The 12,622-nt window shown below is 35.9% G+C and overlaps 1 protein-coding gene across 2 annotated transcripts in view; it reads left to right on the forward strand.

Moving 5' to 3' along the window:
• ADCY2 (adenylate cyclase 2) overlaps window positions 1-12,622 on the forward strand; it is a 226,266-nt gene that overhangs the window by 161,161 nt on the left and 52,483 nt on the right. For both annotated transcript variants that reach the window (XM_075744769.1, XM_075744770.1), the window contains 3 exons: window positions 2-71; window positions 3,018-3,115; window positions 9,543-9,627. In XM_075744769.1, coding sequence (XP_075600884.1) covers window positions 2-71; window positions 3,018-3,115; window positions 9,543-9,627 — 253 coding nt within the window. The remainder of the gene's footprint in view (window position 1; window positions 72-3,017; window positions 3,116-9,542; window positions 9,628-12,622) is intronic.

Genomic DNA, 12,622 nt, shown 5'->3' on the forward strand with positions numbered 1-12,622 from the left:
GGCAGTGGCTTAAATCTGAAGACATTCAAAGAATATCTCTTCTTTTCTACAATAAGACTCTGGAAAAAGAAGTAAGTTATTTTCACTGCAAATTCACAGTTGATTCCTTCAAGTGAGGCTTGTATCCCTTGCTTTTGTAACACAGTGCCATGGCCCTGCAGGAGAAGTGCTCAAACCTTACAATAGTATTTTAGCTCATTTATGGAAGAAATTTTATGAATGTGAAGTCTGAGACTGCTTTCCTGTTCACTTGAATTTCTTGACATTTTCATGGTCTTGCAGAAGTGGGAGGAGGTTTGATAATCCCAATTTGATCTAACTGGAGCAAATAATTCCTAAGTTCCATCACCTACATCCTCAAAAGGCATTTATCAAACTCCACTGTTTCTTGGTTTTGTTTTTTTTTCTTTTGCCATGTCTCAAAGGCTCCACCTGTAGTAATGACAGTCTCGTAATGATATCAGTTGCTCATTAGTTTTCTCCATATGCACTTGATGCTCACAGTCATTACAGGGAAACAGTACTATAAGGTTTTTTTTAAGAAAAAATGCCTATCTGTCTTGGATGCAACACACTAAATGTTCTTCTAACGTGTGATAAAACATGTTTGTGACATGTATGTACAGATGGAATAAATGATATTGTTTCTAGTCCTTGGAGTAATTATCAGAATAAAAGATTCCTCCCTTTTAGGTGACTGTCATGACCACTAGCCTAGAAAATCAGGCCTCTGTGTTTTATGGCCTTGGAGGGCTTGAGTACATGCTGACACAGCTTCAGCAGGAAGACTGGAGAGTTGCCTCTTTCTGCTTTCTGATAAGCATAGGGCAGCTAATAGCTGAACAGTTATGCTGTCCTTCAGGGAAGTAAGAGGTGAGTTTGACCACAACTGGCTGTATAAATGAGTGAACCTGATGAGAGTGGGGTAGAGGAAGTTTTACCATACTGTGTTCACCCTGTACAGCATAGGTGCAAGTATCCTCTGGGTCCCATGTGGTGGTCAAATACATATTTAATTATTCTTGTAGGTGTCTTTCAGTTCAAAGCAGCTGAAACCAGATTCTCTCACAGCTCAGCAGAATAGTGTTCTTACAGCCAGCTGCCAAAGGCGTGTGCTGTATGCCCTTGGCAATGCATTAAGGTGAAAAACATTTCAAGGCTTGTTACGGCTGTTTAGAAGATGGCATAAGAGAGAAGAAGCTAGACCTGGTGTGGTCTCATCCACAGTGTTTAAAGGTGCACTGAGTGGATCAAAGGTGTGCCTAGGAGCACATGCAGATTTTAACGTGGGTGGTACTAACTGATAAATTCTGAAAGAGAGCTTGAGAGAAAACCATCATATGTGCACTTTGGACAGTCAGGGAATCAGGACTTGGGAGAAAATCAGGGAGCTAAGTTATTCGGCTGTGTAGATGTTCCCTGTAGGAGTCTAATCTCTTTTAGACTAGAATGCTGTGGAACTGCAAAGGACTAATTATTCTTTTTGGATCCAGATTTTTAATATCTTTCGTCACTACCTTTTAATGACTCACCAATCCAGTCTTGACTTTAAAGAACTCAGTAAGAAGCCTGCTTTTGATTTAAACAGGAGCTTTTCAGGTCCTGCAGGACCTGAAAGTACAGCTAGGTAATAAAGCAAAATAATTATTTAACCTAAGGAGTTGCCTGACTTCATTGGGAAATGTCTGGAGAGGTGTGAAACACTGAAATGAATTTATAAGTGGGTTGGAATTTTTTGAAACTTGAACAACAGCTCAAGGTCCAAAATTGTTGGACAACACCATCAAGAAAGAACAAACATATTCAACAAATGGAAGAACAAAACTTGCTGTAAACATACCCATCAAGCAAAGTCATATTTGTGCCTTGATATTCAGTTAGGCATGTGATAAGAATTGCTTTTAATTTCTCATACAATTCAAAAGTGAAAAAAAGCTGTTGGGTTGCTAAACTCGATTTCTACATGTTCATGTAAAGTTTGGTGCACCAGTTTGGAGGGCAGAACTTGACACTCAGCACAGAGACACAGCTGTGTGCTTGCAGTTAGAAAGCACAGCTCATGCACTTCCCATTTTATGAAGTTTGCATTTGGAGCAATTTGTGCAAATAATCTTTGGTACATTTTCTTTTAGTAATCAAATCTTAAATTCTTACCCTTTGAAAAAAACTTCGATAGAAAAAGTAACTTTAATAGGCCCAATACTTAGGTCATTTCCCTTTGAGTACTTAATTGGTTTCAATCTAGACATATCTATCTCAAACAGCAGAACAACTCTGATAAATATTTCATTGCTTAATTCTTATGTCTCTAGGCAGGCTAATTAGAGATTCATAAATAGATTTTTTTCAGGACAGAACAGATCAAATTGACTCTCTCCTAAGAATATCAAGTGTTTAGTAGTATCAGGGAACATATGAGGCCACAGACATAAAGTATTTTAACTGAAGTAATAATATAGCCCCAGTAAATATCAGTATGATTGCTAGCTATGCTGCAACGTTTATAGACATCTGTAGCACAGTTTACACTTTGATGCTTTGTGTGTTCAGAAGTTTGCTGTCTAAATGACTGTTACTTTTTTCCTAACTGTTTAAGCCCATTCAGTATTTATTAATAATTGAAAATCAGTTTGGGGAATTAATGACAAAGAAACTTGGAATTGGCTAAGAGTGGTTGTCCATTCCTAAAAATATTTTTAAAAATGCTTTCAATTTTTTTTTAATTAAACTGTTTATGATGGATTTGAGATAGTCTATTCTGTGGAGGAACAAGAGAAAACCATTTGACATGGCTACTTAAGTTGTTCTTCAAGAAGTAAAAGGATTCAATACTGTGCCTGATAATCCCTAGCCTATGTGAGTGGATGTGGAAGTCATTGAACAATAGGAAGTTTACTGTTGCTAAAGACTGCCTATACATATCTGCATCTTTAAGCTGAAATTTCAGTTGGGTGATGTTTTATCTGCTTTGGAGATTGTGTTTTTAACATTTGCTTTTTTTTTTTTTTTTCTTCTAGTATCGAGCAACTACTCTGCCTGCATTTAAGTATTATGTGACTTGTGCCTGTCTGATATTCTTCTGCATTTTTGTTGTGCAGATTCTGGTATTGCCAAAGTAAGTAGTATTTAACGTGTACTCACTCCTGTGTATATTTGCTGTTTAATGTAAAAAAAATAAAAATGTATTAGTAAAAAATTTTGGAATTGTCAGATTACAGAGGTGCATTCATGGAAATGAAATTGAACAGAGAAGATTGAGGATTTCAGCCCATTTTCAGTTGTGCTTGTTTCTAATTTTAAACGCTGTCAATAGTATGGGGCGAAGTGTTAGTATCAATTCTTCATTCATTTTTGGTTTTCTCTTTGCATTTAAAAAGGTCCGGTGATGACAGGAATGAGATTCATATGTGTAAAAAAAAGGAATACAAGCTTGTTTGAGCAACTAAAATTACATGTAAAGTAAGTGTGACAATTGGACACTGAAGTGGAACAAAATGGATTGCAGAATTGGGACTGTGATTAAATAAAAGCATTTAACATATTACTGTGATAATAATGCTCTATTCAGCATGCAAACACAGCATTACTATTCATAAAATGTCTCCTTTAAAAAATAATTTTAAAATAAGATATCAATTATATAAATTGCTGGAATAGTTATTTTTATCAGAATTTATATGTTATGAGTTAGTTAATTTTTATTTGTTCATATATATCAGCTATCTTTCTATCTGTGCATATTCTAGAAAGGCTGAGAAAATTTGAAAACAGTTCCAACAAACAATATTTTATTAGATTTCTTAAAATAGAATTTTGGTGTTGATTGTTTACATAGTGGAAAGTTGATATTTGTTTTATAGCAATTGTTTTCAAAGCCAACGCTGTATATTCCCTTTGATACTGTATTTCTTCACTCATAGTCTTTTCTCCTGTGCAGCGCTTTCAGAAGTAGTAGTTCTAACCTCAGCTGATTGATTGGTCTTGTGCTGTAGTTCTTAAATTTTAATTCAAAGCCAGAAGGAACTGTTAGGTCATTATAAATTGACTTTCCATACTTCAGACTTGTTTTATAACATGTATAAAGTTTTATGGACTTCTATTCAGATGTTATAGCATTTTCTTTGCAAAGGATTTCCCAGTTAGTTTCTAACACAGAGACACAAGCTGCAAAAGGACACTCTTCCAGAAATTCAGCAGTATCCTGTACATAGTTCAATCTGACTTTAGGCATTACTATGGCGAAATATGAAATTAAGACTCATTACTAATTGTATTTGTCATTTTGCATAGTAAGTATATTTTACAGGCTCATACTGTGTTTTGATTAGTACAGGAATTAGTTCAGGGAAATTTGTGGTTTGTGATATACCAAAAACCAAACTTGGATCTAACTATTCCCTTCCAGCAGTATGATTTATGAATCTGTTTTTATGTTTTGATTTCAGTTATGAAAATGAATCTAGATTTATCACCTATCATACATGTAGTAAGAAAGATGCTCATTTTGCTATATCCTTATTGTGTCTCTTAAACCAATTGTGTAGCCCATTAAAATATATCCGATACTTGAAACTAGTGAACTCTAGGGAGCTGTATTCAACTAAGGAAAATGTCCTCCAACTTGTAAAAGCATATGCTTATATTACACGATCTCTTTCTAACTTCAGACCAAAAGATACATATGATTTATCATTTTCATTACCAAAATGTAAATTATCTTTTCATCCTTTTATAGGGCTACATATTAAATTGTAAAAGCAAGAGTGTAAAATCAGGTATTTCCAACATGAATGGTATTCAGCTTCAAGGGGTCTGGTCTGTGGATTAATTTAAGAGATGCAAAAATGGAAGACAGAAAGGCAAGGTATTATACAGGCATCTTCATCTTTGCTGGAAAACTGGGAGCATTGCAAATTTTAAAAAAAAAAAAAAGTGGAAAAATCACCAGTGTATGTAGTTATCACAAATGTAGCTTAAATTGAACATACTCCAGTTTGCAAATGTTATTTCCTTCCAGCAATAAATAAATAAACAAATAAATAAAAAATAAATCATAGTTTAGTCTAAAATTCTATATAGCCTTTTTGTTTTCTGTCAAAAGTTCTACAGGATTTTTAAATGGTGATCTAATGAAGACAGGGAGATAAACTACATCTGTCATTGGGTTTTATTGATTCACTACTCCATTAATCTGGTTTTGCAGCAGTGTAATGTCATTGATTTCTGTGCAGGCACACCACCTGCTGCTTTAAAGTAGATTTGGAGATATCTGATGGTGAGTAACATCCAGCAAGTTGCAAGTAATATGAAATATCGCCAAGATCACAAGACATATATTTCAAGGCTGAAATAATTTATTAATGTTTCAATTCCCCCAGGGTCAATAAACTGATGTGGTGTTTTCATAATAAACTTTACACAAAATGGTAAATATAAATTTAATCAAGTAAACAATATCTTGAGGTGAAATGTATCATGAGGAGTGGGTCTTTATTGTGACATGAAAATGACAGCAAATCTCGATCATTACATTTCCTCGGAACAGGCTTCAGTGGGTCTCTAGCATTCTTGGTTTACCAAGTGACAGAAGTATCTCCAGTAATACGTTCCAGAACCCTACGCTCTTTATTTACGGAAACAGTCAACTAAAGTTGAATTGGTAGTGTTGTTTTTTGAAATGCAAACTAATGAATTGGTGAAAGTATATTCCTATTGAACAGGAGTTACTTCCTGTGCTATTCGAGTAAGGGATTTGTTTGGAGCTACATTTAAGATTCTTCTGAAGTCTTTGCTTTCTGAGGCTGCTATGTTCAAGAAATTGTGTCCTTTTGTCCTGAATCATTACAAACTAACAATCATCTTGTTCTACCCATGGAAGGTGGTTAGGAGACCCTAAGATAGGATTTCTAGTAAGGCACAGCTGAATTTCTTCATAGAAATGGTAGTACTTAAAAACATTGTCTGAAAGCAGGCATGTAAAATATAAGACAGTATAAATGAAAGAAACCCACCATTTTTCTGCTATATCTGATTTTAAAAAAAACCCCTCAAGTTGAGTTATAATACTCAAATGATTTTTCTTAACACTGAAACTGCCATAGAGTTAGTCTACATAGCCACTGAATCCATCAATGGTTTAGTGAAAGCATCGATTGAATTAAGAAATAGCTACTATTTGATACCAAAAAAGTCTGAATTCAGTATTGCCTTGTATAATTGTCATTTGTAATTGCTTAATTATGATTTGATCACCTCAAGAGTATTTGCAATCCAATAGTTCAGAACATGAATGTTAATTACCTGGCAAGCTAAGGAAAGTCTCTGTGTCCCATTAAGGGACATGTGCCATAAGTCACATATTTTCCTAAAAGTTACAAAAGAAATGTAGAAAGAATACATTCTTCTCTCCATTTTTCAGTACCTTTATCTTCATAATATTTTTTTTATTTTTTCAGTTGAAATGTTACCAACAAGACCTAAGTATGTATAATTACAATTTTTTTCCAATCTCATACCACCTGATAAAAATAATTTATTCAAAACATATATTTACTGACGAAACCAGAAAAATATGAGAAGAATACCCAAGATAATAAATTATTTAGACTTAGAACTATCTGAAGCATGGGAAGTTCTCATATTGTTTCCTCAATTTTAAACTCTGTCCCTCTGTAGGTTATTGTCAAGGGTTGTGCTGTCAGGGTTCCTGGTGGGGCACCATAGCAGAGAGCAGACCTTTCAGAAATGAGGGCATTCCTTGAAGCATAGGAAGAGACAGGTAAAAAGTTAGCTGGCTTATGGGATTCCGGGTGCTCTTTTGACAAAGTGGTTTGCCCAAATCTGTCAGCGCAATGCATTTGGTGACTTCTGCAATGCACTTGATGACTCTACACAACAAAGGTGAGATTAGTTTACTGTAAATACCTGTACTTTTTTTATAATGTTCCAGTGACAAAAAATAAATGTATGTTATGGCTTTCCTATGGTCGTTGCCTCAAATGAGGTTTGTTTATGGTGACACTTAATTTTTAGTATCTTGCTTTCCATTATAACATTTTCAGCCCACTTCTTTCCTTCTGGGAGCAGCATGAAACTATTTCGGCTTAGCCTAACTGAAATAGAAGTCCATCTGTTCCCAGAAAAAAAGGGGGGGGTGGGGAGCAAAAATCTCACAACTTTTTTTCTCTGTATTCAGCACTCAAATCTGGATTCTAAGATACCACTTCTCTTTTCCTCAGTCCTTTTCTCTTTATCCTAATAATCAGAATCTTGTTCGCCTTGCTATGTAATTCTTTTTCTTGTGCCACCTAAATAACATCATTGATCATGTAAAACATCTACAAAGACCTTTTGTTCTTGCCTGTTACTGGCGTGATTAAGTACTCTTCGCATAAGCTCTCCTTATGCCCCGTGAATTTTATTTCCCTTGCTCTCTAGTTTCTCTCACAAACATCTTCATTTCTTCTTCCGCAAGGATGCACTCCAAACTTGACTCATAAGGCTATTCATGTATTGAATCAGGCGTGCAGGCTCTTTTTTTGTATCCTTCTTATCAAAGAAAGAATAACAATAGTTTGAAATGCAGGAATGGTTACTTGAATCTTACTGAAGGACATGTATGATTGGAAGTCTTTATGCATATATAAAAAATAAGCCTGTGTTAATCACATTCCTTTGCTTTCATCTCTTCTGTTGCTACTAGATTTTAAATTCCTAATAGTAGAGATTGTAGTTTTACATATTCTGATGTACAGCTTACTGTCTCAGTCTCGATGAGAAATTCTTGGAGAACATGTATTCATAAGCAATAATGATTTTCAAATAACTTCTAAAAGAAGCATTATTTCAAGATTATGTTGTGAATTTTTCAGTTGTTTGTTTTTCATCAGCTGTTCACATCAACCCAAAATCTGATTAATACTTTGCATATAAGAGGTTTTCTGAATGATTGGCAGGGAAGCTCATAAATTACTCTCCAAAATGCTTTTAATGGCTGCAATATGACATCAAATTGGTTTGTGAAGTTAATGCTTTTTTGTTCTTTCCTGAAAATAGCTTCTATAACACTGTTGTTAAAACAGATCAAAATGTTTTCCAATATTTGTATGTATCTAAGGAAATTGATCCATAGAGTTCTACTCCTAAATTCGTAGTATTATAGTTTGTAAAAAGTATATATTTAAATTCACATGGCATATCTAAAGATCAGAGATGCGTGCTTTTATTAATAATGTATTTTCATTCTGAATCTTATATTTATGGAAGAGGTAACGTAAAATGTAACATTTATTACAGTTTTGTGGAAAAAGCAAGGGATATAAAATTTACTGCTAAAACGTCATGCCAATATTTCTATCATATAAGGCTTGATAAAATAAGATATTTGCTGTTGCTCAAAGGAGTCAAGAAGTATTTTTTTATTCTGTAAAAATGCCAAATCTGTGGTTAAAACTGAAAGCAGATGCTCAGGTGAGGGACTACATGATGGCACCTAGTTGCATTGCTTAAACCACTCAGTTGGTCCAGAGCTTCTGATCTCCTCTTGGCATTCATTAAACATAATTGGGTCCCACTGCAATCTTTCCCTCGGCAGCCATGCTGAGTAGCTCTCATATGGTGCCTGATGGAGCAATTATGCTCTAGTGTGGTATTCATATAGAGAGATTTCCACATTTGCAGAATGAATGCATGCCCGGATTGTTTCTGCATTCCTATTTCTGTTTACTGAGTAACCAGTGATGCTATTTTGGCTAGACTTTCCTATTTATAACACACAAGAAAAGGATAAGCTAGAACACTGAGTAAAGATGATTTCAGGAAGAGATTACTCAATTTTTTTTCATTTAAAGCCTGCAGTGTTGTCTTTTCTTCATGGTGTTTAGGGTTCCTTTCTATCCTGTCCTCCAATACTTCAGAATCTACTGGCTAGCCAGTCAAATTTGATACAAAATAGAGTTTTCAGAGGTGTCGAATCCCTATCCATTCACGAAATAGCAGTTGCTATATTGAGGCCCTTGCTGATTGAGAGACTGCATCATCACAGATAGCACAGGTTCTAGCTGCGAGACACTGAAAACTTAACATCATTGTCCCATGCTGTTGCTTTTCCTACCTTTTGGGGGGAAATGCGCACTGCCAACAAGTTTATTTTGTATAGCTATTAGGTTCTTAAAATATTATAAAGTCAACAGCATAAAAATAAAGCAATAAGGATCTTCTTTACAGACTTTCTAAAGTAAAAACAAAACAAAACATTGCTGTTGTTAATGCACTCTGTCATTTAAATTATTTGTGTGGAAAGTATTATCTTCTTATGGTAATAGTTTTGCAAAGACAGAGGTAAAGCCAATTCAAGCCTTCATAAGTTGGGAGAAAAAAGGCCTCTCATTCTGGTAAGAACTGAAATTGTTTTTCCATGGTGTTGATGTTTGGAAGTTGCAGCTTGCACATGGTAATTTTTCATATCATCAGTATAATAGACAAAGAAAGGTCATGCTATAAGTGTGTAAGAGATAAATTAATACGTTTTCCTTTTCTTGTAGAACATCTATCCTTGGAATTTCATTTGGGGCTGCGTTTCTCTTGCTTTCCTTCATTTTGTTTATCTGCTTTGCTGGACAGCTTTTGGTAAGTATTCAAGGAAATGTAATCCAGTAGTTAATGGTTTCTTTTAAATAACATGTTCTGATTTTGCCAAGTCACTGTGCCTTTGCAGAGTACCAGGTAAATGAGAAAGGCTTGCACACTTAGGCTTCTGAGAACATTGTTTTGTCCATGTTAACGTACTGTAAAATGCCCTAAATTATCTGAAAAAAAGAAAATGCCAGTGCAGTGACTGTCTGTACTTACACTGATATTCTCTTTCCCCAGTGTGAAGCTGGATCCTCTGAGAGGTTTGCATTGTTGTTTGATTGATTGTCTTTTCAAAATTTTTTGCTATTGTGCTTACAGGAGGTGACTCATGAGTCCTTTTGTTTAAGTATAAGATCATTTTCTGAGTTTAGAGAATATTTCACGATAACGGTTTAATTTGATATATAAAAATTTGATAGTAAAATTCTAATTTTGTCATTGAGTGGTCCAGGTGTTATTGTAATGCCTATTAGTCTATCCAATAATATGCTGAATTTGAGAATTTAATTTAATTCAAGATTTGGGCAAACCTTTCAGTATTTCACAATATAATTTACAAGTACTATTGTCCCCCTTTCAGTTTTTCTCAAATACAGCAAACATATAACTACATCCAGAACAGGGTATTTCAGGATTTGTAAGAAGTTGAATGCAATTTGAATTTGGCATATAATCTGGAATAAAACTATCTGTATAATTGTCGGTTAATCCCTACTTCTCCTTCTTATCTTTACATCTTTCCACAAACTCCCATGAAGAAAACTAAGAGAAAGATCTTTTATAAAAAAGCAAAACATGCACATGGGAAAGGCAATTACACCACTGTGCAGTAAAACAGTAAGGAAAGGTGGCCTAGCAGTTAAAGCAAGAAGCAGAGGAAGTGGGATTTTATAATTTCTGCCTCTTCTCTTGTGAGCCTTGTAATGAACCAGGACATGTTTTTAAGAAAATGTAATTAATGTACATTTCAGTTGTCTTTCCAGTAAAGTAGGGATGCTGCCACTGCTCAGGAATTAATCTGAGATATGATGCAAGAGTATTTTTAAATATTTTAGATCCTTGGAGTGAGGTCCTAGAAGTATTGCTATTACTTAACAGCAAAAATAAGTTCTCATATAATGTCATACTTGGTTGCCATTTGTTATTGACGTAAGAGTAAAATGATGGAGTCACAGTACTGCTGTTGAATAAGCAAATTAAAAAATAAATAAAAAATCCTTCAAGGAAAAGCCAGCCTTTTTCTTGTAGGAAAAAGAGGTGCCAATGAAATAGTATCAAGAAGCGTTGGGACATACATTTTCCTGGGGCTTTATTTATAGAGTAGCTTAGGAGGAATGCAAACGTATTTTTCTGCATTTAAAGGGATGGCTAAGCAACTATCCCAAGTCAGAGTTGAGGAGTCATGCCACTTGAATAATATCTAACACCTACTTGCAATGCTGTTTTTCCTATGTCTTGTATGTACTGTAAATAATTCCCAGAAATGGAGACCTATTACTGCATTTCTGTTGATTTGTGAGATGTCATATTCTAACCTAACTAGCTTGAAGAGGAACTATTTATGTCTATGTCTTTATAAGTTCAGCTGCTCTAATGCAGAAGCTGCACTGCTAAGAAGCTTTTCAGCAAGTAAGTTATGACCATAGTTGATGCAGCACTGTCTTTCCTCCACGAGCATGGATGTAGCTCTGTAAGGTGATGGATGAGAGGCAGCTAACAAAAGAGGCAGCAAGTTTATCTTTCCCCTGGCCTCTCCCTAAGATTTCTTCCTTCATGTCAAAACACAAGAATTGTTTTGCAGCTTTAACCACAGTGACACCCTATGTTATATTTCGGTAGCTAATCCATTGCAGTATCTGACCCATAACTGTAAATGCTTTCTTTCTGAAAGAAAAAGCCTGAAATTCTCAAGCAAACAAGTATCAATATCTGAGTTTTAACACTACAGTGTCAGTGTTAACAGAAATCAAATTTTATTGTCCTAATCCTGATGGCATTTGGATTTGGGGTGGTTTTTTGCCAGTGTGGGTTTTTCCCCAACTCTCTTACTAAAGGGGTACATTTTGGACTCCCTTGCAGAACGCATGTAGTAAATGTGGATGTGCTTGTGTGTACACACACCTACATGTAATTACAGAGTTTAAAATCACCAAATATCTCTCTTCTAAAAATGCACAAAAAAAGAAGAGAATTTTTTGGGCCTGACTGACCCTGACAGATGAACTGTGGTGGGTTAGCCTTGGCTAACACCCACCCAGCTGCTCACTCACTCTACCTCCTCAGTGGGATGGGGGGAGGAAAATAGGATGAGAAAGCTTGTGGGTTGAGATAAAGGCAGGGAGATCACTTACCAACTACTGTCATAGGCAAAGCAGACTCAACTTGTGGAAAATTAATGTAATTTATTGGTAATTAAAATATTTTTGGAGAGTAAGAAACAAAAACAAATATTAAAGCCACACCATTCCTCCCTTGTCTTCCAAACTCAGCTTCACTCTTGCGCTCCGGACTCCTCTACCTCCCCCCAGGCAGCAGAAGAGGAGGTGGAGGGTGGTCAGTACATAAACATTTTTCTGTGCTGCTCTTCCCTTCACACTTTTGCCCTGCTCCAGCATGGGGTCTCCACAGGCTGCAGTTCCTTCAGGAATATCCACCTGCTCCAGCATGGGCCCTCCATGGGCTGCAGTGTGGTCATCTGCTCCAGCATGGACTATGTCCTCCTCCTCCTCCTCCTCCTCCTCCTGCAGCCTTGGTGTTCCCTCTGCTGTTTCTCACTCTTTTGGTCCCTCCTCCTCTCTCTGCCCATCATTTTATGTCCTTTCTTACCTGGGCTTTCCCTGAGGTGCGCGCCCGTGGCTGAGGGGCTCAGCTGTGCTCTGCGGCAGCACTACAGTGCGGTCCAACTCAATCTGTTGTGGAGTGAAAATGTCAGCCGTTAAGTAAGAATACGAATGTTTCCATCAAAGGATGCGGCAGAATAGTAGTGCAA

Source organism: Balearica regulorum, chromosome 2 (assembly GCF_011004875.1).
Source record: "Balearica regulorum gibbericeps isolate bBalReg1 chromosome 2, bBalReg1.pri, whole genome shotgun sequence".
Lineage (NCBI taxonomy): Eukaryota > Metazoa > Chordata > Aves > Gruiformes > Gruidae > Balearica > Balearica regulorum.